The sequence below is a fragment of the Eschrichtius robustus genome, chromosome 3 (assembly GCF_028021215.1).
Source record: "Eschrichtius robustus isolate mEscRob2 chromosome 3, mEscRob2.pri, whole genome shotgun sequence".
Classification (NCBI taxonomy): Eukaryota; Metazoa; Chordata; class Mammalia; order Artiodactyla; family Eschrichtiidae; genus Eschrichtius; species Eschrichtius robustus.
Genome location: NC_090826.1, coordinates 115,426,161 through 115,451,434, shown reverse-complemented (window position 1 = coordinate 115,451,434; position 25,274 = coordinate 115,426,161). Strand labels below are relative to the sequence as shown.

The following is a 25,274-nucleotide window of genomic DNA, read 5'->3' as shown; positions in this document are numbered from 1 at the left end:
GTATCCCACACCCCAAATATTGTAAAAGTTTGAGTCAACACATTAATATCAGGCGTGTTCACATATAAACCTAGACTTCCACTTTTCTTGAAAAAAACGTGGGTTACAGCCAAGCCAGGGTCTTACTTTATACTTGATAGCAAACAGCTGGACCTGTTTCCTTTGGACAGGAAAAGTGCTTTCCAGTTCACTGCAGATTCCATCATTCAAATAATGACCACACACACACACACACTTACACCCCAGCCTTTATCTGCTTGTCCCTGAGAGGTATCTGAGTTTGCACTTCTGTTTTTACAGAACCACGTGGGCTTATACACTTGCAATATACTGAAAAAGAACTTAAATCCTCTTAGATAAAGTGTTCAAAGGACGTGACAAAAGCTGCCTTATGATTGTTCTCTGCTTCTTCAAGGTAGCTGTCTTTCACCCTCAAATTCTGAGCACTAAAGCCCTGAAATCCTGAGGTCCAGACAGACAGGTGTGGTGAGGACAGTCACAGGATGTCTTGATAGAGGCTGTGAGAGAAAACAAAGAGAGAGACCATAAGGAAAGGGGGAGAGGAGAAGATATGGGGAGAGAAGTTGAGGGAAGGAGGAGATGGAAAGGAGAGACTTACCGGTGCTTCTTAAACCAGAATGCGAAGCCTCCACCAATCAGAAGGAGGGACAGCAGTATTGCCATGGCAATCAAGCTCACAGAGGCATGGCTCCGGTCTGTTTGAGGGAACACAGGATGTGCCTCATCCCAGAATCCCGCCCTATTTCAAGTCCCCTGATATAAGCACATGTGAGGGTGCCAGGTGTTTCTTATTTCCTCCCCCACTTAATGTGCCCACTTGTATTCCTCTGAAGTTTAGGTGCCCCGTCTTTTCTCAGGGTCTGGACATCCACAATTCGGTTCACTTCAGCATATGCTAGTGCAATATATAGGGGAAGGCACCAGTTTTGTTGCTAGGCAGACCTGAGTCTAAATCCAGCTCTTCTAGTTTCTAATGATGAGACTCAGGGCAGTTTACTTGACCTAGCTTAGCCTCAATTTCTCATCTATAAAATGAAAATAATAGTACCTGCTTCAAAGGATAGTTGGGATGATTAGTTGAAATGCTGTATGCAGAGTGTGCAGCTCACACAGAAGAAGCACTCAATAAACCACAGCTATCTCTGTTACCCTGCCTTTCAAAGTCCCCGGTTCTCTCTTCTGGGGAACGAATCCTCCTGGGATTCTGTATTTGCTGCCTATTCACTCTTCATCGCGGTGCACGGGCCTCTCACTATCGCGGCCTCTCTTGTTGCGGAGCACAGGCTCCAGACGCGCAGGCTCAGTAGTTGTGGCTCACGGGCCCAGTTGCTCCGCGGCATGTGGGATCTTCCCAGACCAGGGCTCGAACCCGTGTCCCCTGCATCGGCAGGCAGATTCTCAACCACTGCGCTACCAGGGAAGCCCAGTCTGGTGTTTTTGTTTTTTTTTTTTTTTGTATATGGAACACCTTGTCTCAGTCCTTTTTGAGTTCAGATTTTTATTCCTCTCCTTTCAGAATCCTCTCCTTCTATCCCTCCTGGTATGGGGCTTCATTTCCTCCATCTTGGGTGTGTCCACTCCCTCCCCTTCCCCAGTCCTTCCCTCTATGCTTGAGGACCGTCTCCTCCCATTACCAGCTGGGCCCCAGTTCTATCTCACCCCAGTAGAGGATGATGTCCTGGTCTCCTAAACTGCTGTGCTTCACTCGGCAACTCAGACCAGTCGCCTCCCCAGCCGTCACATCCAGGGTTACTCGGAGATACCAAGTCTCATCAGCGTTGGGCACAATATCTCCTTGCTGAGTGCCAGACTGCTCCTGCTCGCCCCTCATCCACATCACCCACACGGGTTTCGGGTAGAATCCTGAGACGTGGCACACCAGCAGCAGACGGCCAGGCCCAGGACTGGGGCCACTGGACAGCCAAGCCTCGGGCTTCACTGTATCCAACAAGGGAATGAGGGATCTTAAAAGTGAAGACTCTGCATTAGAGGCTCTGGGCCTCATAGCAGGCTCATTCGTCCTACATTTCCACCTCTGGAGATGAACTCCCACAACTTCAATCCGTTTATACTAGCTTCTCCAGGAAAGGCTTCCCTGATCCCCATTCCCTTTCCTGATCCGGTCTACTGTAAATGCCCCTTCTCTGTACTCCCAGGGCACCCTGTGTTCAGCTGCAACATATGTCGCATGTTTCAAACACTGCTTGAACTGTTCATCTGTCTTATCATCTTCCCCCTCAAGCAGAGATCCTGCTTGACCCCCAGTGCTTATTTAATTCAATTCATGGAACCCAAAGGGCGCTCAGTTAATGTCTGTGGAATGAATAAATACCCTCACACCTTATCCATCCCCTTCTCTTCCCATGATGCTCAAAGGGATGTGAACCCTGGAATGAAAACCCCAGATGGAGCCCAGAGTGGAGTGGAGGGCAGGAGGTGACAGAGGCAGGCTGACCTTGCTTCTCCAGCTCGGACTTCCCTGTCTCCAGGATGCCTCTGAGAAATCGGGGGCAGATGTCGTGGAGGAGCCACTGCGCTGTTTCCCTGGTCCCTTGGTCCTGGTTGAGCACCGTGCAGGCCATCTGGACCCAAGGTGGGGCATCTGGAGCTGACACCCAAGACGTTCCCTGGAAACTCAGGACCTCTCTTCCTTGAAATGCTACACGGATGAAGCTTTCTGAGGTGTTCCCCGGGAGCACCTCACATCCAGCAGATACCTGGATCTCAAAGGGGTCTGAGGAGAGGAATGGAGAGAGAGCTATGAAGGGCTTAAAAGATTGAAAAGGGTGGAAGAAATTGGCACGAGGTTTACACTGGGGACCCAGAGTTCATGTAAATGAGAGCGGGTGACCTGTAGCAGGAGGAACAAGGGGTATTTTGACAAGTCAAGCCGAGACCTCTCAGGCAGCAGTGGAAATCAGAAGGGAGAGAGGAGAGAATCTTATCAGGTGGGGCCAGAACCTCCCAGCTGGGCTCCTGCATCCACTGTCTCCCCCGGGCAACTCTCCACGATCCCATCCCTCAGCTCACAGTCGATGTGCAGCATTTTGACGAATTCCCATATGTCCCTGGTGAAGCTTCTGCGATAAACCTGAAATGTTTGTTGCAGCTGCTCCCACTGCTGGTCGCTGAATGTGCCCTGGGACCAGGGCTTCAGGAAGCAGATGGTGTCCGAGTCATTGCGCCAAGTGTAGGCCTGCAGGTCCCTCAGCCACGCCAGGCCGTCCGTACGCATCCAGCTGCTGTTGGCGAAGGACGAGATCTGGAGGCAGCGGAGGGGGAAATGCCTTTGCGGGGCTGGAGAGAATGCAGGTCGGAGGGGCCGAGGGAGCGGTTGGCAGAGCAAAGAAGGGAGGAGAAGGAAGAAAAAAAGAAACAAACAAACAGATGGGCTTGGTAAGGAGGGGTGACGTCTAGTAGCTCTGAGCCAAGCTCCCTCTCCCGGGGCCGGGGAGCAGCAGGCGGGGAGCATCAGGTTCTCGGGCGGGTGGATCAAGCTCCCGACTTTCCAAGGTGCATCTGTCTCCACCCTCCCGCAGCGAGCGTCGGCCCCTTTCCCAGCCCGGCTCCCTCTCGAAGCCCTCCACCCGGGCGCCCCTGTTCCACTCATCCTCAGAACTTCCCTAAATCTGGGGGAGCCTCCAGAACAACAGAAACAGCGGGCACCCCACGTCGCTGGGCGTGGGAACCTCGCGGAGCTGCTAGCTCTGCTCTCAGACCACGGACCTCAGGCTCCTCCCCCGGCCCCTCCCTCCTCCCCGCCCCCCACGCCCTCCCACCAGCCCCTGGTTTCCGCAGGCCCCGAACAGCCTGAACTTGACCAGGTTGCTGGCCAATTCCCAAGCCTGGACGCAGGCAGGACTCCCATTCTGGCTTGCCCGGGGTTTGCTTCCAACCCAGTCCAGTCCAGGGGTCCCTTTTTCATCTGCCAGATGGTCTGTCTCCTCGTTAGGTGTTTGAGCTGCAAAGAGCCCTGGTCGGTGTCCTAGGAATCCTGACACAGTCACTCAAGTGTTTCTCACAACCGGCTTGTCTAAATCTCCTTTTTCATCGTAGAGTTAAGGATGGCATGTGGAAAACTTTACAACCACTCTGTAAGTTTTAAAAACAGGACATAAAGTTGTATCTATCGTATAACTTCTACCATGTTAAAAATGCAAAAAAAAAAAAAAAAAAAAGTTTTTAAGTGAGAGGGAAGTCCATGGCTTAGCAGTGGTTGTCCCTAGGCGGAGAGACTATGGATGATTTCAATCTGCTTTACATTTTTTATGTCTTCCAAAATTTCTACAAGTGCAAACATCACATTAATAATAAAATAATAATATTAACCCTAATTTTCTCAGTTCTACATTGAGCGGATTGGACTGGGTTGGCTAAGATTTTTCAGGCTTTAATATCCCAAGATGCTTCCACCTCAGTGTCCCCATCCCCAGCCCCTCTTTCCTCCTGCCATGGTCCCTGCATCCACTCCTCCATTTTCTCTGTCTTGCCTGACTCCTTTTGGAGGAGTATCCCTAGACTCTCCTCTTCCTCCCCTCCCATCTCCCACCTGGTCTCTGCCTGCTCACTTTCTCCTCTGGCTCCTCACTCATTCACTCTCCAAATATGAACTTCTGTTTGAAAGAACAGAGACAAGATTATGATGCATACCTAGACAGCCAGCTTCCTACTTCTCACACTGAAAATAAAAGCAACAAGACCTAGCGGTTCAGAACTTCAGATCACGGTGAGAAAAGAAGGCCCCTCTTTGGTGAGTCTGAACCTGGGCAGCACCCTGGCACCTCCCCCACCACTTCTTTTATCCAATCCATCGGCAACTCTCCTCTATTTTACCTCTTTTGAAATATCTCTTGTGTGTGCTCACTTGTCTACATTTCCACCTCCACCACCACCCTATCCTTTTGCCCCACCTCCTGAAACAGCTTTCTCAGGATATGGTCTACAAGACTGTATGCCGTCTGACCTTGGTCTACTTTGCAGCACCATCTCTCACCCTAGTCTCACTTGTACTGGACCATAATAGCTGATATGCTTTCAGTTCCTCTAATATGCAAAGCTTCTTCCTGTCTGAGGTCTTTGCACAAATAATTCCTTCTGTTTAAAGCTCTTGGCCTGGGCTTCCCTGGTGGCGCAGTGGTTGGGAGTCCGCCTGCCAATGCAGGGGACACGGGTTCGATCCCTGGTCCTGGAGGATCCCACATGCCGCGGAGCAGCTGGGCCCGTGCGCCACAACTGCTGAGCCTGCGCTCTAGAGCCCGTGCTCCGCAGCAAGAGTAGCCACCGCAGTGAAGAGTATCCCCCGCTCACCGCAACTAGAGAAAGCCCGCGCACAGCAACGAAGACCCAACGCAGCCAAAAATAAATAAATGAAATAAATATATTTAAAGCTCTTGGCCTCCTCCTCCCCTCACTCCCTTACAATCCACAGTTATTTCCTTCCTTCTCAGATCTCAGCTCAAAAGTCATTTTCTCAGGGGAGTCGTCTCAGACCTCCCAGACTGTGTGAACAAAGGCAGAAGAACTAGGTCAGCCCCATCTCCACTCCTTGTACACCAGCTAGCTTTGTAAACCTTTCCTCCCGGCACGTATCAGAGCTTGTAATTATAGACATGTTCACAAGTCTGTCTCTCTGTGTCTTCTCCTCAATCCACTAAAGAGGGGCCAGAATTCAAGGATCATGTTTTCTTCCCATTCTGCCAACATTAACGCTTCCATTCTCCCTCACTCTGCTGTAGTGAGAGCCCTAAAGAGAATAGGCTTCTGTTCCTGCTTCTGCTTCTAGGCTGGCATCTTGGAGATAGCCCTTACCCAGCCTACCTTATGATGCTTAATGTTGCCCCAAAGCTGTTTGCGATAACGTGGAAAAATTATTTCTATTATTTCAAGTAAGGGGTTAAGTGATTAAATCAGGATACAAAATTGCCCGAATAGTGGATAGAAGCCTGGAAGGGAGGGAAGCTATGAAGACGGAAATAAAAAGAAAAATAGCTATATGAATCATGGAACAATATCTAACTTTGCATTCTTGAAATTTCCAACCTCCCTTTAAAAACTTGCACAGTTCTGTTTAGTTTATCTGTATCTTTAAATTTTCAAGTACTATCATCTTTTCAGACATAAAGACAAGAACTATTTTTTATCAAGAACAAAAAACAGACAGTTGGGGCTTCCCTGGTGGCGCAGTGGTTGAGAATCTGCCTGCCAATGCAGGGGACACGGGTTGGGTTCGAGCCCTGGTCTGGGACGATCCCACATGCCGCGGAGCAGCTGGGCCCGTGAGCCACAACTGCTGAGCCTGCGCGTCTGGAGCCTGTGCTCCGCAAGGAGAGAGGCCACGATAGTGAGAGGCCCGCGCACCGCGATGAAGAGTGGCCCCCGCTTGCCGCAACTAGAGAAAGCCCTCGCACAGAAACGAAGACCCAACACAGCCAAAAATTAAAAAAAAAAAAAAAAAGAAAGTAAAAAACAGACAGTATAGCCTTCAAAAATTAGGATTACCTGGAGATAAATATATTTTTCCAAAGGTCGGTTGAGTCAGTCAATTTTTAGCTATTCCAAGATTCACTGCTTTCTTCTGGGAAGGGACTCATGGAATCATGGGAGAACCTTTTGGGGCAAGACTCACCCTCACATACTGGGGGTCAGAAAACCAGAGCACAGAGAGGTGGTGATTTACCCAAGTCCTCAAAATCAGCCCATGGCAGGGAGAAGTCAGCCATAGTAACTTCCACTTTGCCCAGGAAATGGCTACCATCCACGCCCCCAGATTAATCATGTCTTTGACCTTCTAGAGTGTTTCTGGTTTCCAAAGAGCTTTCACATATGCCATTTTGCTTAATCCCCATAACAACTGTGAGAGATAGGGATTGTTATTCTTACTTTGTAAATGAGGAAAACAAATCAAAGAGAGTACAATGCAACACACAGTAATATCTCGGAGTCCACACTAGAACTTGATCTTCTAACTCCTGGTCCAGCATATTTCCTTTTCTCTCACAGCTGCATTCTGAGGTTGTACCTCCTACTCGAAGGAGGTGGTTAAATGATATGACTAGCATAGTTTCTTTTAACCTTGGGAGTCTGTAATCCTAGGTCATCACAGCTAGAGAACAGAGTAGGGATTTCTTGGATGGGAGTGAGGTTGGACTAGAATCCAAGAATCACAGATGATTTGACTAAAAATAGCCACAAATATAATTGGTTATGGACTAAGTAATCAGAAGCCCAAGTATCATGAAGGCTTTGTGAGTATTCCTCCCACCTCCCCACCCCCTACCCCTCTTCCCAGAGAGAGGAATAATGGGAACTTCCTGCTTTCTGCTGATTTTACCAAGCTGGCTTCAAAGTCATCTGTCTCTCTCTATTGTATTCTGATTGGTTCTGATCACCATATGTTGATTTGCATAGTTCTCTTTTTACTCCTGGCAGTACTTTCTGATTCTCTTTTTACTCCTAGCATTACTGTTCAGTAGGCTGGTTTGGTTTAAATTTCTGAATAAATTTCCCCACTGATCTCCATAGTACTTTCATTTGCTCTTACTGATTTACATGAATCATACACACATATCACTATCTGAAACTAACCGACTCACTTATTTTGCTTGTTTATTTTCTGATCTGTTTCCCTGGTCTCACTCAATACTATATCCCCAGTAAGTACAACATGGACTAGAAGATTGTAGATGATCAATAAATATCTGTTAAGCAAAAAACTTGCCAAGCACATTTTCTAGGTCTACAGCTATTCTAAGTGCTTTACAGCCATGGTCTTCTTTAATCCTGGTAAATATCCACAAGGTATCTTACTGATTTTGTTCACTGCTGTCTTCAGCACCTAGAATAGTCCCTGGGACAGTTTAGGCACTCAAATATTTTTCCCAAAAAACTGAAGATAAGTAGTATTAATCCATATTTTATTTATGGGGAAAAAAATTGAAGTACAGAGATTTTAAATAACTTTTCACCAGCTTATAAATATCTACCGTAGGAGTGTAACTTAAGTGTCTTCTTCGCAAATGTCATGTTCTTTTCACTGTACTATGTATCTTCCCTCATACTACCCCCAGAGAACACCTGAGTATGCTGGGATGTGGGAGGGCTGTTAAGGTGGAAAAAGTAGGTTAGAGTGAGGGAGAGCCAGGAGTTTCAGAACTGAAGATACTTGGGAAACCTTCTCTCAAGAGAGAGTCAACCTAAAACATTTATAGATAGAGTATTGTCGACTGAAGAAAAAGGCACAACCTAAAAGTTGTATGTTTTAGGGACCTTACTGAGGACTAGAGCCTAGGAGACAGTCTCTCAAATAGCTCTGAGGAACTGCTCTGAAGAGGTAAGAAGCCAGGTTATCTAGGAGATTTTGCTAAAAAAAAAAAAAAAAGTAATCAAACATCAAAAGATTACTGCTAATCACAAAAAACAGACATCTAGAGTTAGTGATTTTAGTGCTTTCCTATGTATGGGAAGATGCTAGAGTCTGGGCACATTGAAATTATTCCTTAGATATGCATCTTAACCCCCGGGCCGTGGACCTGTACCGGTCCACAGCCTGCTAGGAGCCAGGCAGCACAGCAGGAGGTGAACAGAGAGTGAGCGATCGAAGCTCCGTCTGCCACTCCCCATCGCTCGCATTACTGCCTGAACCATCCCCGCCCCCCGACCCCGCCACCCGGGTCCACGGGAAACTTTTCTTCCACGAAACCGGTCCCTACTGCCAAAAACGTTAGGGACCACTGATCTAGGGCCAGTATTCTATTTTTCTCCATCCTGAATTCCCCTCAGGGCGCACCACTGGGGGGGCTAGCTACAGTAGCTGATGGCTTGATGGCAGGCAATACTGTCATTTACTGGAATGGCAGATGGAATGTGAATGTGCTCTGCGTGTGTGTGTGAAAGAGAGACAGAGACACAGATAGAGAATGTTGTGAGGGAGAACGGAAGGGAAAATGAGAATGAAACTGCATCGTCCATTACATAGTATTCAAGCTAACATAGCAGCAGTGTAACCAGCAAGCATTGTTGGAGTAGATAGAAGCCTCGGGAGTTGTAGACACTGCGGATATACTCTATATGTTCTATAGCTCAACAAAGAAAAATTGTGCACTATATGTTGTGGTCATATAGCAGAGTCAGAGAATCTAAAATTTAGATTCAAAGATTTCCATACCAAGTCTGTAAACCCACAGTGCGTGGATACTATGCACAGTACCGTACTGTGCACAGTAAACTGAAATAGGCATCATGTATATCAAACAGCAAGCCAGATCTAGATCTAGCAATTCCACTCCTGAGTGCATACCTAAATGCATGCCTGTGATCTCGGAGAGGCAGCAGTGAGTGGTGGCTTGAAGCAAGATCTTAGTTCCCTGCCCAGGAATTGGACCTGGGCAGCCGGGGTGAAAATCAGGAATCCTAGCCACTAGGTCCACCAGGGGCTAGAGGCTAGAAGCAGAGTTCCCCTGGCTCATGCCCCCACTGAAAAATGCATTTCTCAAAGAGGCAAAAACTGTAAAAATAGGTGCAAAGTTTATTATTAGAGGCACAGCACAACAAGTGGGAGAGCACACAGAGAAACACTTTGTTTATTGAAGACAGAAGCAAGGCAGAGATATACAGCTGGAGAGAAAGGGTGTGGGCATCCTCCCTAATGAGGAGGAGCGCAGTAAAGAGGCAGTTAAATCATTTATATAGGAAGATGTGGTACATATATACAATGGAATATTACTCAGCCATAAAGAGGAACGAAATAGTGCTTTTTGCAGAGATGGCGATGGACCTAGAGATTGTCATACAGAGTGAAGTAAGTCAGAAAGAGAAAAACAAATATCGTATAATATCGCTTATATGTGGAATCTAGAAAAATGGTACAGAGGAACTTATTTGCAAAGCAGAAATAGAGTCACAGATGTAGAGAACAAACTTATGGTTACCAAGAGGGGGGAAGGGGGTGAATTGGGAGATTGGGACTGACGTATATACACTACTATGTATAAAGTAAGTAGCTAATGAGAACTTACTGCATAGCACAGGGAACTCTACTCAATGCTCTGTGGTGACCTAAATGGGAAGGGAATCTAAAAATGAGTGGATATATGTATACGTATGACTGATTCACTTTGCTGTACAGCAAGAAACTAACACAACATTACTCCAATATACTCCAATAAAAATTAAAATACAATATAAACTATACTCCAATAAAAATTAATTTTAAAAAATCATTTATATAGGGCAGTTCTTCCAGGTCTTTGTTCTTTGTTTACCTTTGGCCAATTATCTGGTTTCTTTTTCCACGCCTGACCTGCCCTAGGACCCTCCCCAACATGTGTGCACAACTGTTTGTCCAAGATGGATTCCAGCCCAGAGGCCTATGGGGGTGGGGGTGTGTGGCACCACCTATTATGGGGTGGCACCCCCTCCTTTTTGACCCCCAAGGAGCCTCTGTGTGCATGTGCCATGTCTCTCTTGCCCCAAGAAGGGGAAATATGTGACCTCTTGATCCTTTACTCAAACAGGGTTTAGCCCCTCTCTGTCCCTACCATGACTGTTACCTTAAGGTGTCCACAGGAGACAAAGCCTGGCTATTTACCCTGTTCCTGTTGTTATTTCCATCTCGAAGTGCAAACAGGAGGCTGGTTGTAAATATCTACCCTAGATCCCACCTGCCTCCTTCTTCAAGAAATGTAAACAGGAGGCTAGTTGCAAATGCCTAGCCTGGAGCCCATCTATCTCCTGCCTCACCTGCGTATACCAAGAGACATGATCATAGCAGCATTGTTTGTAATGACCCCAAACTGAAAATGTGTTCATTTATCAACTCAGGAGTAGTTGTACTTCTTTAAGTGGAACCCTTACCTCTTTCTTTAGTTTGGAATATTCTCATTTCATTATCTTTTGATGGGTCCTTCTGCATTACCCTTGCTAATTTCTTCTAGACTTTCGATTGGTTATATACTGAAGTTTCTTCTCTCCTCTACATCTCTTTAGCTCATTTTTATACTTTCCTTCTTTTTAATTTCTCTTAGTGCATTTTGGGTAATTTCTTTAGAGCTATCTTCTACTTCACTAACTTTACCTTCAATCATCTCTGTTCTGCTATTTAACTTGTACATTGACTTGTTAATATTGACTAATTTCTCAGTTCTCAGAGATTTATTTGATTTGTTTAATCCTTCTTTTTGTCATGCTGTCCTATTTTTTATTGTGGCTTCTATTCCTTTTTTTAGCTCATTAAACATTTTGAACATACTTATTATCTTTTTCACATTATTTTATCTTTAATTCATGGGATGTGAGTTTTCTTATTGTGTCTACTGATTCTTTTACCAATATAATTTGTACTTCTTATTGTGTCATCTCCACAGAGATTTTTTTTTTTTTTTTGGCTGCGTTGGGTCTTCGTTGCTGCGTGCAGGCTTTCTCTAGTTGTGGCGAGCGGGGGCTACTCTTTGTTGTGGTGTGCGGGCTTCTCATTGCAGTGGTTTCCCTTGTTGTGGAGCACGGGCTCTAGGCACACAGGCTTCAGTAGTTGCAGCACACAGGCCCTAGAGCACACAGGCTTCAGTGGTTGCGGTGCAAGAGCTCAGTAGTTGTAGTGCATGGGCTCTAGGGCATGAGGGCTTCAGTAGTTGTGGTGCACGAGCTCAGCAGTTGCAGCACATGAGCTCTAGAGCGCAGGCTCAGTAGATGTGGCGCACAGGCTTAGTTGCTCTGCAGCATGTGGGATCTTCCTGGACCAGGGATCAAACCTGTGTCCCCTGCATTGGCAGGAGGATTCTTAACCACTGAGCCACCAGGGAAGTCCTCCACAGAGATTTTTTATTATGTTTTATTTTTTTTTTCTCTGTGGGAGTCCCATCTGACCTAGATTACGGGAAAAATCCATATAGAGCAGTTTTGCATTTGTTTTTGTCAAGGCCCCAGGAATGTCAATGGCCCCGGATCAGTTCTTGTGTTAATTTCTTAGCATGTAGTTCACACTCTATGCAGACAACAAAATATCAAGGCCTCACACCAGTGCATATCACAAGCCTGGGGTTTTAATTTCCCCAGGATATTTTTTTTAAATTTTACCCAAGGACCTAGCAAGTTTTTTCATCACTTCCCAGGGCCAGTGGGCAGGGTTTTCTTGTCCCTCAGTCATAGACTTTTCATCTGTTAGAGGATCCAGCTTTATGCAGGGGACCTCTTTTGCAGAGCCCCATCTCCCATGATCCCAAGGCAAAGTGTCTGGTCTCCACATGGGCAAGAGACACCCAGCCCCCAGCACCTAGGCATAACCAGGACAAGAACACAAATGAGCTGCCACTCTGTCACCTCACTCTTGCTATTATGGGTTTAATGCTTCTCTTTGTTACAGGCAGGCTTGAACTTGACTGTGTTGTGTATAATCTTTATGTTACATTTCACTCAGCATTTACAAGTCTTTGAAGTATGTAAGTATGTGTTGAGATGGGTGAGCAGTCTCTATTACCTTACTCTGCCTTGGTTACCAGAAATGGTCCACTATGATGTTTGATATTGCTCTGAGCACCCTGACGGGAGAGGAGCATTTACAATTGCATCTTGTCCAGAAGAGGTCATTCAAAATGGGGAAGGGTCTGAAATTATCAAAATGAAGAACAGTCTAAAGGGACTGTGGATGTCTAGTCAGTGTCTAAAGGTCTGTCATAAAGAAATGGGAATTCACTCACTTCTCAGTTGCTTTGGCTGGTGGCATTAGGTTCAGTGTGTGAAAGTTACCAAAGACAAAATTTAGCTCAACACAAAAATGAGCAAAGTTTATAGCTGTTAAAGGTATCCAATAGGACTTCCCTGGTGGCGCAGTGGTTAAGAATCCGCCTACCAATGCAGGGGACACGGGTTCGAGCCCTGGTCTGGGAAGATCCCACATGCCGCGGAGCAATTAACCCCGTGCACCACAACTACTGAAGCCCGCGCACCTAGTGCCTGCGCTCTGCAACAAGAGAAGCCACCGCAGTGAGAAGCCTGAGCACCACCACGAAGAGGAGCCCCCACTTGCTGCAACTAGAGAAAGCCCGTGTGCAGCAACAAGGACCCAATGCAGCCAAAAATAAATAAATAAATAAATGTATATTTAAAAAAAAAAAGGTATCCAATAAAGATAGTCTGATTTTGAATTTGTTTTTGCCATAAATTTACAGTCTAGATTTTATTTTGGCCAGGGGACTGAAAAATTGTATATTAATGTATCTAAAATATAATTTTTTTTAAAAAGGATAGTCTGATTTTTTTTATGAACTCTGCCAATAAAGATGTCCGTACTGGACCTGGTTGGCCATCTGCCAAATGTACTGAATATGTTGAAGAGATTACTGCATGGATTCTTGTAATTCTAAGATTCTCTGGTTTTGTGACAAAATTCTAACCCTGTGGGCTCATCTTTCATTGTCTGTGACTCAAGTAGCCTGGACACCTAAGCTTATAGCTTAGATATATCTGGGAGCATTAACTACCTGTGAAATGGAACAAGGTTCATAGAGTACCAAAGATGGAGGAAAAAAACATCTTAATGGCTGCTTTCTCACAATCCCCAGCTTTGACTTCAAAGAGAGGAAAGGAGTACCTACCCTTTTGTAATGGTTCCTCCATGACTCACAGTTCACAAAGCAGATGCCTTTGAAGAGAAAACATTATATAACTACACCTGCCATATGTTATTTCTTTTACCATATGTTGCCGTATCTCTTAATCTTTCATTATTCTTCTTGTTTCCTTCTCCCCCATCTCTCTTCCTCCCTCTCTCCCTCCACCCATCTTTCCCCCTCTTCTCTCTTTCTGGCTGCTCTATATCTTCATCCACATCCAGCCAAATCATCTCCTTCCTCCTTCCCTTTCCTACTTCCTTCTCCCCTCCTCTTCCTTACTCCATTATTTCATCCCTCCCTTCCACTTCAGCTCCTGAGTGCGGTATGCTCCCACATTCCAAATGTCAATGTGCCTGTAGTGTTCCAGGGATTCAAAGCACTGTCCAGGAGCATAAAAATTGGGTTTCTACCGTGACTGCTCCAGCCGTGACCCCTTTGGTCAGTTTCTATCTCACTCACAGTGTGAGCTTTAGGGAAGTTGACATGTCAACCAAACTTGAGTTTATGGAAGTGAAGTTGCCTCTCCTGGGTATAATGCTTTAATTGCAAATATTTCTTGAGCAGTTTCTACATGCCAGCACTACAGTAAGCACTTTACATTTATTTTTCTCTTTTGAATCTCACAACAGCCTGATAAATTAGGTACCTTTATTAACCACACTGTACAGTTAAAAGTGCAAAGTAACTTGCTAAAGGTTATACAGTTTGAGGGTGGCAGAGATGTGATTTGAGCCCAGAGCCATGTTCTTAACTACTCAAGAATTCAGTCTCCCACCAGAGGAGGGGAAGGTAGGGAAGGGTCTTAGCTCCTTTGTCCTATCCAGTGCTATGCTTGCAGCAAGTTTGGAGAATTCAGAGTAAGGCCAGATATCCCTGCATACAATAAAGCACTTTTCAGCCCAGAGTTTTAGTTTTCATAGTGACACTAAGAGAAATTGAGCAAGAAGATCTGATTAACTTTCCCTATATCACTTTTAAAAGCAGAAGCACAGAGGACAAAGAAAGTCTAAGAAGAGGAGTTAAAATCCAGCTTCCCCATTTTTATGGGCAAGTCATTTAACATCTCCGAGTCTCCAGTTCCTCATTTATGAAGTGAGAATCTCATATGAGGCTTACGTAGGAGATTAAATAAAGTGTTTAAATTATCTGGTACGTAATAGACACTTGGTATCTTTTAGTTGAATCTTAATCCAATTTCTTTTAGTAACACAGTCCCTTCCCCAATTTATGCAGACCCATCTCCAGGCTAATTCCAACTCATCCATCGATTCTGATGTTTAATCCAGAAACACTTCTCACCACCACCTCTCATCACCCAATCTCAGCTAAGTGACAGTTCTGTTTTTCCATTAGACCCTGTGCATGCCCTTTTCATAGCTCTCACCACACAAACACTGTCTACCTAGCAGTCTCCCCAACTAATCTGTGAATTCCTGAAGGAGGGGGATCTTTCCATTTATCTCAATATTCCCAGTGCCAACAACAGGGTCAGACACATCACAGGTGCTCAGTAAACTTTTTTTTTTTTTTAATTAAAGTCCTATTTTTGAACTATGCCAACTGTGAACTTAACACACTTTTTGTTTTTTTGGTTTTGTTTTTGTGTTTTAATACTTTAGTCTTTTAGAGTAGTTTAAGGTTCACAGCAAAGTTGAGAGAAAGGTACAGAGATTTCTCATACATCCACTACCCCTACATATGCATAGCCATTATCAACATCTCCCACCAGAGTGGTACATTTCTTACAACTGATGAGCTACATTGACACATCATTATTACTCAAAGTCCATAGTTTACCTTAGGGATCACTCTTGGTGTTGTACATTCTATGGGTTTGGACAAATGTATAATGACATGTATCCATCATTATATTATCATACAGAGTATTTTCACTGCTCTAAAAATCTTCTGGGCTCTGCCTATTCATCCCTCCCCCCACTTCCCACCCCTAGTAACCATTGATCTTTTTACCATCTCCTTAGTTTTGCCTTTTCTAGAATGTTACATAGTTGGAATCACACAGCATGTAACCTTTTCAAATTGGCTTCTTTCACTTAGTAATGTGCATTTAAGCCAAGTTTTTTCATGGCTTGATAGTTCATTTCTTTTTAGTGCTATATAATATTCCACTGTCTGGATGTACCACAGTTTATATATCCATTCACCCACTGAAGGACATCTTTATCGTTGTCAAGTTTTGGCAATTACAAATAAAGCTGCCATAATAATCCATGTGCAGGGTTTTGTGTGAACGTAAGTTTGTAGCTCCTCTGGGTAAATTCCAAGGAGCACAACTGCTGGCTCATAGCTTAAGAGTATGTTTAACTTTGAAAGCAACTGCCAAACTGTCCTCCAAAGTAGCTATACCATTTTGCAGTCCCACCAGCAATGAACGAGAGTATCTGCTGCTCCGTATCCTCACCAGCATTTGGCACTACCAGTAGTCCAGATTTTGGCCATTCTTCTAGGTATGTAGACATATTTTGTTTTCAAAGGTAATATGAAAGGAGTTGCTCAGATGAGTCGATTGCTATCTGGTCACATGGTTCTCACCCAGCCTGCAAGTCTTCAGAAGGCAAACATTTGTTTGTTCTGCCCAGACTCCCTCTAAAACAGTGTTTTGCAAACTAGAATGATAGGTTCATTAAAAGATGAGAAATTAATTTAATTGGATCACTACAAGTATTTCTTTTTTAATGAAATAGACTAGACTGGGATAGGACAGAAACTATCAGAGCGAATCACAAATAGCAAGGGTAAATCTTGTCTTGTGAAATAATTGTATGTATTAGATTAAGATAGAAAACATGTTTTTTAGTGTGAATCCCAGGCAGAAGTTTGAAAGTCATCTGCAATAAAAGCCCAGGTGTTGAGAAAAGGGGTCACAATGGACTAATAGCCTTATCACTAAGGGTGTGTGTTTTGGGTGAGAAACTGGTGAAAACAGTGAGACAGATAATTTGGGGAAGTAAACTGGTCTCTTATTATATATAAACTGCAATTGTTCATATTTATTGGGCAGTGTCTACATGCCACGATTATATTAAGTCCTTTACAGGCACTTTTCATATGGATCCTTACAACAGTCCTATAAACTAGGTACTGTCCCTGTTGCTTATACCAGTTTGCCACATACCTATACTTTGTTATGAGAATAAAATACCACAGCATAAAGCCATGACTGTAAGATCTTTGTAAGATTCTGGAGTCTTTCCCATATATCCTTGTAGTGAATAGGAATAAACTCATAGGAATAAAAAAAATAGCTCACTGTTCTTGCCTTTGGGAGTAGAAAGAAAAGGAGAAATTGCATTAATCTTACTCATTTGGGTAGCCAGGCTTCCTGGGGGAAATGGTCAAGGGATGTAGCAATCGAAGACAACTCCTAAGCACAAGAAAAGTAGGCTGGTGTCTGCCCCTTGGGGCAATTAAAGGAAGGGGTACATCAGCCTATGTACCTATGTACATCAGCCTATCCCCCCATCCTGAGAAAAAACCCTGAGGATTCTAGAAAGTCTCTTGTGGCTCTCTGTTCCTATACTGACTCTCCTCTATTTAAAGTAGCACTTCCTCCTTCTGTATCCTTTTCCTTCCTCAAGTTCCTTTAAAAATATTCCAGGCTTGGCCCATATTCTTCTTAGTTTTATATTTTAATCACTTGAGTCCCAATTTTTCTTAGTATTCCTCTTCAGAGCCTGAAAATTTATAATCTTATATGCAGATCCTGCTTCCCCTCTCTCCATGGCTCTGCCATCTCCTGATCTGTTTAAGCAGGGTTTGCCCAAGAATAGAACTATGTTTATTGCTTGGCTTTCAAGATGTGGTATTCCTAATGGTGTCTGGCAGTGTTTCAGCTACAGCAGCATAAATCAAGCATCTTCAGAAAATCAGCAGTAATGAATCCGAGATCTATTCCTTTCCCTGTTATGTGACTGGTCATTTTGAATAGGGTAAGCAGTGAACCTCTGCATCCCTCCCAACTCTAAAATTTTATGATTTTATAGATTATAGCTATAATCAATCTTGTCTGTGTATAATTAGCTTTGGGAGGGTTTTTTTTTTTTAATGTAGAGTTTTCTGTTCTTCAAATTTTATTAGTAGAATATCAAGTGTCATTTTGGGGATGTCTGGTATTAACAATAGTTTGCATTATTTTCTTCCTAATTATTCCACCTTTATACTTCTCCACTTAAAGGCTTATTTTCCACTTTGTAACCTTGAAACTTTTGTGAGATTTTCCTTCTGTTTGGAACCCCTTATTTTACTTTCAATGAACAGCTGACATGACACCAACGCCTTCTGTGTCATGACTTCCCCAACTCATCCTTTGCTAGCTCCATCAGAGGAGAAAGATCATAGTCTGAAAATCTTGTGTTCTTCTGACCACTAGGAGAACCCAAAATCTATTCTTCTCCATTCAAAGAAGTGTGCATTTACCCCCACCCTATATTTGGAGTCTCTAAATAGCTCCCTCACTGTGACATAACTAGCCTTCAATATTTCTGATTCAATCTTTCAGCAGCCTTTGATAGAGAATTCTGTTTAAGTCCTTAATAAAACGAAAACCCATATAAAATAAGTTATCTAGACATGGAGAATCAGATAAATATTTTTCAATTCAATAAATATTTAATGATCAGTGAGTAGACCTTTAGTTCTATTTCCCACCAAACAAGGCTCTTAGGCTAAGTTCTTCTTCTCCCCACCCCTAGAGGCTGGCTCCCCTCCACCTTGACATCCCATCTCACCTCCAGAACTCTCATTTTAACTCCTTCCCTGTTCCTCACCATTTCTTTAAACTCTCCACCCCAGAATCCCCAAAGCAGTCAGACAAGTCCTCACCTATCCTAGATAGGCCTTGCCTACTCTGGGCTGACCACATTTTTCACTGAACACATCTCTCCTCATTAGAAATTAAGCTCCATGAAGGTAGAGGTTTTTTTTTTTTATATATGTAAGTTTTTTCACTGCTATACATCCCAGCACCCAAAACAGTGTCTGGCATTTTTGATTAAAAAAATTAGTTGAGGGACTTCCCTGGTGGCGTAGTGGTTAAGACTCTGCGCTCCCAGTGCAGGGGGCCTGGGTTCAATCCCTGGTCAGGGAACTAGATCTCACATGCGTGCCTAAACTGAGAGTTCACATGCCACAACTAACGAGCCAGCGAGTCACAACTAAGGAGCCCGCCTGCTGCAACTAAGATACAGCACAACCAAATAAATAAATTAATAAATAATTTTTTTAAAAAACTTAGCTGAGGGAATTCCCTGGAAGTCCAGTGGTTAGGACTCGGTGCTTCCACTGCAGGGGGCACGGGTTCGATCTGTGGTCAGGGAACTAAGATCTCCATGACACATGGCGCAGCCAAAAAAAAAATTAGTTGAACAGACTTACTATTTGGTATTTAAAAACAAGTGCACCTCATTGACCAAAAAGTCCATTCCCAGAAAGCTTACTAAAAATTGACTTAACGAATATCAAATGTTAGTTTCACATTGTCTCATGTTGCTATTGTGACTTTCAGATTCATCTTGAATTGCAAAGTTTCATTTTCTCTTTAGGTTATGCTGCCTTATAGTTTCTCGACCAAGTCGCTAATGATCCAGAAGCAAACACTCATATTTAGAGAAAAAAAAAATGTATAAAAGAACCTAGTGATTCATCCACTATAGGAAAAGTGAAGCATAACTGTTTGGTAACTACCTGATAGTTTAAGCTTTCTAATGTCTGGTTAAGCTTATGAGAAGTTAAAATGATCATAACAAAGGAAGTCAACACTCCTATCCAAAGCACAAACCCAGCAAAATGGATATATGGCTAAAACATGTACAAAAACTAACCTTTTTTGCTTTTTCCAAAGCTACATATAAATATTAAACACTCAGGTTTGCATTATACATGCAGATTGTAAAAATGGAGACACATATTCCATATTAAAAAGAGCATTAAGCCTGTGTTTTAAAATTTCCAGTTACCAACCAAAAAGCTGTGCTGGATTCAAAAGAAACACTGTCTATAAGAAGCTGTGACAAGGTGAAAAATTATTGTCTGATTCAGGTCATGAGCAACAGGAGACATTATCGGCCTGTCTGTTGTCTGCAAACTGTGAGGAGCTGAGGCAAACACGACAGCTTAAGAGAACATAGCAGACCACACAGGAAATCCTTGTCTCAACACCAAATCTAACTTGTACCAGCTGTGTCAACTTGGACAAGACTCTTCACTTCCCTGAATCCCAATTTCCTCATCTGGAAAGTGGGGACAATTAATGTCTCCTCACAAAGTTGTGATGCTTGGATTGATCATGATGGTGCATGTATTTTGTTCATTATCATCAGCTGGACAAAAATACCTAACATGCCCACGGCCAAGTTCCTGGTTCTTGCCCCTCCCCAGACCAATCCTATACCAGTTTTCTCATCTTAATCAATGTCACTTTGGTTCTTAAAGTTGTCCAGGCAAAAAACCTTGCAGTCATCCTTTTGTTTCTTTCTTTTTTCCAGCCCATCGGGAAATCTATCAATTCCACCTTTAAAATATATCCAACATCCTACCACTTCTCACCGCCTCCACTACAACTACTCTGGTCCATATCACCATTTTTTTTTTCACTAGGACTACTGCAATAGTCTCTTCACTGGTCTCTCTGCCTCACCTTTGCAACCTATGGTTCTTAACTTAGCCAGAAAGAGCCTTATAAAGTATGTCAGATCACAGTACTCATCTGCTCAGAACTGTCCAATGGCTCTGATTTCACACAGAGTAAAATCCAGCACGTGTACCATGCCCTACAAGGGCCTGAAGGATCTGGTTCCCTGCCACACCTCTCTGGATCAATTTCCTACCCCTTTTCTCCTCACTCACTTGGCAATAGCCGCAGCTGGGCCTCTTTGCTGTTACTTAAAACCACCAATCAAATTCTCACTTTGGGCCTTTGCACTGTGTTTCCCTCTGCCTGGAATGCTAATCCCCTGTTAAAAAACAAAATACAGGGACTTCCCTGGTGGTCCAGTGGTTAAAAATCGGTCTTACAATGCAGGGGACACGGGTTTGATCCCTGGTTAGGGAACTAAGATCCCACATGCCGCAGGGCAACAAAGCCCACATGCCACAACTAGAGAGAAGCCTGTGCACCACAATGAAGAGCCTGTGTGCCACAGTGAAAGATCCCGCGTGATCCCGTGTGCCACAACTAAGACCCGACCCAGCCAATAAATAAATAAGTAAATAAATATAAAATAAAAAATACAGCCAAGTAAATATGAAGATCTAATTGGCTTTATTCAATGGTTCGTGAATCATGAAGCCGCCTATTTAGTAAATAGAAAGGTACTCCAAGGACTTGTACAAAGTGGAAGGTTTCTATAGGCAGAAGAAAAAGGGGGACAAGGAAATTGTTGGGAAAAGAAAAGACTGTTTCAGGCCAGGTCATCCTCTTTTGGGGGGAAGGGAAGGTCAGTGGTCTTATTATGCAGATTACTTCAGGCTAACTCAAGGAAAAATATACAACATGAGAACTGTGAGTTTCGGTTTAATTCAGGGTCTTACTGAGGAATACAGCCAGGGAGACAGTCTCTCAGTAGCTCTGAGGAAACTGCTCCAAAAAGGTAGGAAAGGAGACAGTTTATATAAGTATATATGATTTTTGACTTAGAGAATATATGCAGTCAATCATACGCCTTGGTAACAGATCACTGCTAGTGACAAAGATCAGCTATCTAAAGTTAACAATTTTAATGTTTTCCTATGTATGTGTCGATGAAAATTCAATTAACAATCAAGTTAAGAAGAAAAGAGGGAATTTCATTCAAGCCAAACTGAGGATTGTAACCTGGGAGACATTCTCAGAAGCTCTGAGAACTGTCCTGCCTGTTAGAAGTCGAAGGCACAGTCATATACACTTTTTGGGACAAAGGGTTGTACATCAAAACGACATATGGATATTTTACATAAAGTTCACCAAAGATATACAGACCAGGTTAAGTGCATACAAAGCAGGCAGCAAGTCACCACAACCCCCTACAGAGTTGGGAAAGAATGTTATTCTTTTAAGAACTTCATTGCAGAGACACCTTCAAGATGGAGGAGGAGCAAGACGTGGAGATCACCTTCCTCCCCACAAATACATCAGAAATAACATCTACACGTGCAACTGCTCCTATAGAACACCTACTGAATGCTGGCAGAAGACCTCAGACTTCCCTAAAGCCAAGAAACTCCCCACGTACCTGGGTAGGGCAAAAGTAAAAAAGAAAAACAGAGACAAAAGAATAGGGATGAGACCTGCACCTCTGGGAGGGAGCTGTGAAGGAGGAAAAGTTTCCACACGCTAGGAAGCCCCTTCACTGGCAGAGACGAGGGGTGACGGGGGGAAAGCTTCGGAGCCACGGAGGAGAGCACAGCAACAGGGGTGCAGAGGGCAAAGCGGAGAGATTCCCGCACAGAGGACTGGTGCCGGCCAGCACTCACCAGACTGAGAGGCTTGTCTGCTCACCCGCCAGGACGGGTCGGGGCTGGGAGCTGAGGCTCGGGCTTTGGAGGTCAGACCACAGGGAGAGGACTGGGGTTGGCTGCGAGAACACAGCCTGAAGGGGACTAGTGAGCCACAGCTAGCCAGGAGGGAGTCCGGGAGAAAGTCTGGAACTGCCTAGGAGGCAAGACACCATTGTTTCCGGGTGCGCAAGGAGAGGGGATTCAGAGTACTGCCTAAACGAGCTCCAGAGATGGGGACAATCCGCGGTTATCAGCACAGACATCAGAGACAGGCATGAAATGCTAAGGCTGCTGCTGCAGCCACCAAGAAGCCTGTGTGCAAGCCCAGGTCACTATCCGCACCTCCCATCCCGGAAGCCTGTGCAGGGTCCAGTGCCACTGCCAGGGTCCTGTGATCCAGGGACAACTTCCCCGGGAGAACACATGGCACACCTCAGACTGTTGCAACATCATGCCAGCCTCTGCCGCCACAGGCTCGCCCCGCATTCCGTACCCCTCCGTCCCCCTGGCCTGAGTGAGCCAGAGCCCCCTAATCAGCTGCTACTTTAACCCTGTCCTGTCTGACTGAAGAACAGACACCGTCAGGAGAAATACATGCAGAGGCAGGGCCAAATCCAAAGCTGAACCCCAGGAGCTGTGCAAACAAAGAAGAGAAAGGGAAATTTCTCCCAGCAGCCTCAGGAGCAGCGGATTAAACCTCCACAATCAACTTGCTGTACCCTGCATCTCTGGAATACCTGAATAGACAACGAATCATCCCAAAATTGAGGAGGTGGACTTTGGCAGCAACTGTAGACATGAGGTTTGCTGTCTGCACCTAATTTGTTTCTGGTTTTATGTTTATCTTGGTTTAGTATTTAGAGCTTATTATCATTGGTAGATTTGTTTATTGATTTGGTTGCTCTCTTCCTTTTTTTATATATATTGATTTTTTTTTCCTTTTTCTCTTTTTGTGAGTGTGTATGTATATGCTTCTTTGTGTGATTTTGTCTGTATAGCTTTGATTTTACCATTTGTCATAGGGTGCTGTCTGTCCGTATTTTTTTATTTTATTTTTTTACTTTTTAGTATAGTTTTTAGCACTTGTTATCATTGGTGGATTTGTTCTTTGGTTGTTTGCTCTAGTCTTTCTTTCTTTCTTTTTTCTTCTTTTCTTTTTATTACTCTTTAATTTTTTTATTTTTAATAATTTTTCTTATTTTTTATTTTAATAACTTTCTTTTCCTTCCTTCCTTCCTTTTTTTTTTCTTTCTTTCTTTCTTTCTCTTTCTTTCTTCTTTCTTTCTCTTTCTTTCTTTCTCTTCCTTTCTTCCTTCCTTTCTTTCTCTCCCTTTCTTTCTTTCTTTTCTTTTCTTTTCTTTTTTTCTCCCTTTTCTTCTGAGCCATGTGGCTGACAGGGTCTTGATGCTCCGGCCAGGTATCAGGCCTGAGCCTCTGAGGTGGGAGAACTGAGCTCAGGACACTGGTCCACCAAAGACCTCCTAGCTCCATGTAACATCAAATGGTGAAAGCTCTCCCACAGATCTCCATCACAATGCTAAGACTCAGCTCCACTCAATGACCAGCAAGGTACAGTGCTGGAAACCCCATGACAAACAACTAGCAAGACAGGAATACAACAGCACCCATTAACAGAGAGGCTGCCTAAAATCATAATAAACTCACAGATACCCCAAAGCATACCACCAGACACGGTCCTGCCCACCAGAAAGAAAAGATCCAGCCTCATCCACCAGAACACAGGCACCAGTCCCCTCCACGAGGAAGCCTACACAACCCGCAGAACCAACCTTACCTACTGGGGGCAGACAACAAAAACAACAGGAACTATGAGCCAGCAGCCTGAAAAAAGGAGACCCCAAAAACAGCAAGTTAAGCAAAATGAGAAGACAGAGAAATATACAGCAGATGAAGGAGCAAGGTAAAAACCCACCAGACCAAACAAATGAAGAGGAAATAGGCAGTCTACCTGAGAAAGAATTCAGAGTAATGATAGTAAAGATGATCCAAAATCTTGGAAATAGAATGGAGAAAATACAAGAAACGTTTAACAAGGACCTAGAAGAACTAAAGAGCAAACAAACAATGATGAACAACACAATAAATGAAATTTAAAATTCTCTAGAAGGAATCAGTAGCAGAATAACTGAGGCAGAAGAACAGAAAAGTGACCTGGAAGATAAAATAGTGGAAATAACTACCACAGAGCAGAAAGAAAAAAAAAAACAATGAAAAGAATTGAGGACAGTCTCAGAGACCTCTGGGACAACATTAAACACACCAACAGTCGAATTATACGGGTCCCAGAAGAAGAAGAGAAAACAAAAGGGGTCCGAGAAAATATGTGAAGAGATTATAGTTGAAAACGTCCCTAATATGGGAAAAGAAATAGTCAATAAAGTCCAGGGAGAGAGCAGAAGCAAAAAGAACTACAATCATGCAGCCTGTGGAACAAAAACCACATTCATAGAAAGATAGACAAGATGAAAAGGCAGAGGGCTATGTACCAGATGAAGGAACAAGATAAAACCCCAGAAAAACAACTAAATGAAGTGGAGATAGGCAACCTTCCAGAAAAAGAATTCAGAATAATGATAGTGAAGATGATGCAGGACTTCGGAAAAACAATGGAGGCAAAGATCAAGAAGATGCAAGAAATGTTTAACAAAGACCTGGAAGAACTAAAGAACAAACAAACAGAGATGAACAATACAATAATTGAAATGAAAACTACACTAGAAGGAATCAATAGCACAATAACCGAGGCAGAAGAATGGATAAGTGACCTGGAAGACGGAATGGTGGAATTCACTGCTGCAGAACAGAATAAAGAAAAAAGAATGAAAATAAATGAAGACAGCCTAAGATACCTCCGGGACAATATTAAACGCAACAACATTCACATTATAGGGGTCCCAGAAGGAGAAGAGAGAGAGAAAGAACCCGAGAAACTATTTGAAGAGATTATAGTCAAAAACTTCCCTAACATGGGAAAGGATAGCCACCCAAGTCCAGGAAGTGCAGCGAGTCCCATATAGGATAAACCCAAGGAGAAACATGCTGAGACACATAGTAATCAAATTGACAAAAATTAAAGACAAAGAAAAATTATTGAAAGCAGCAAGGGAAAAATGACAAATAACATACAAGGGAACT

At 43.7% G+C, this 25,274-nt stretch overlaps 1 protein-coding gene across 12 annotated transcripts in view; it reads right to left on the bottom strand.

Annotated features, from left to right (window-relative positions):
- Positions 1-230: 230 nt before the first annotated feature.
- Positions 231-25,274, bottom strand: part of CD1D (CD1d molecule) — a 40,624-nt gene continuing 15,580 nt past the window's right edge. For 7 of the 12 annotated variants that reach the window (XM_068541074.1, XM_068541076.1, XM_068541075.1 and 4 more), the window contains 5 exons: positions 3,052-3,318; positions 2,477-2,755; positions 1,681-1,959; positions 620-716; positions 231-518 (listed from right to left, as the gene is read on the bottom strand). In XM_068541074.1, the coding sequence (XP_068397175.1) occupies positions 497-518; positions 620-716; positions 1,681-1,959; positions 2,477-2,755; positions 3,052-3,318 (944 nt within the window). In that variant the 3' untranslated portion in view covers positions 231-496. Of the gene's footprint in view, positions 519-619; positions 717-1,680; positions 1,960-2,476; positions 2,756-3,051; positions 3,703-3,917; positions 4,114-13,607; positions 13,655-25,274 lie in introns of those variants that run through there. The other 5 variants (XM_068541082.1, XM_068541083.1, XM_068541084.1 and 2 more) reach the window with 3 other exon arrangements.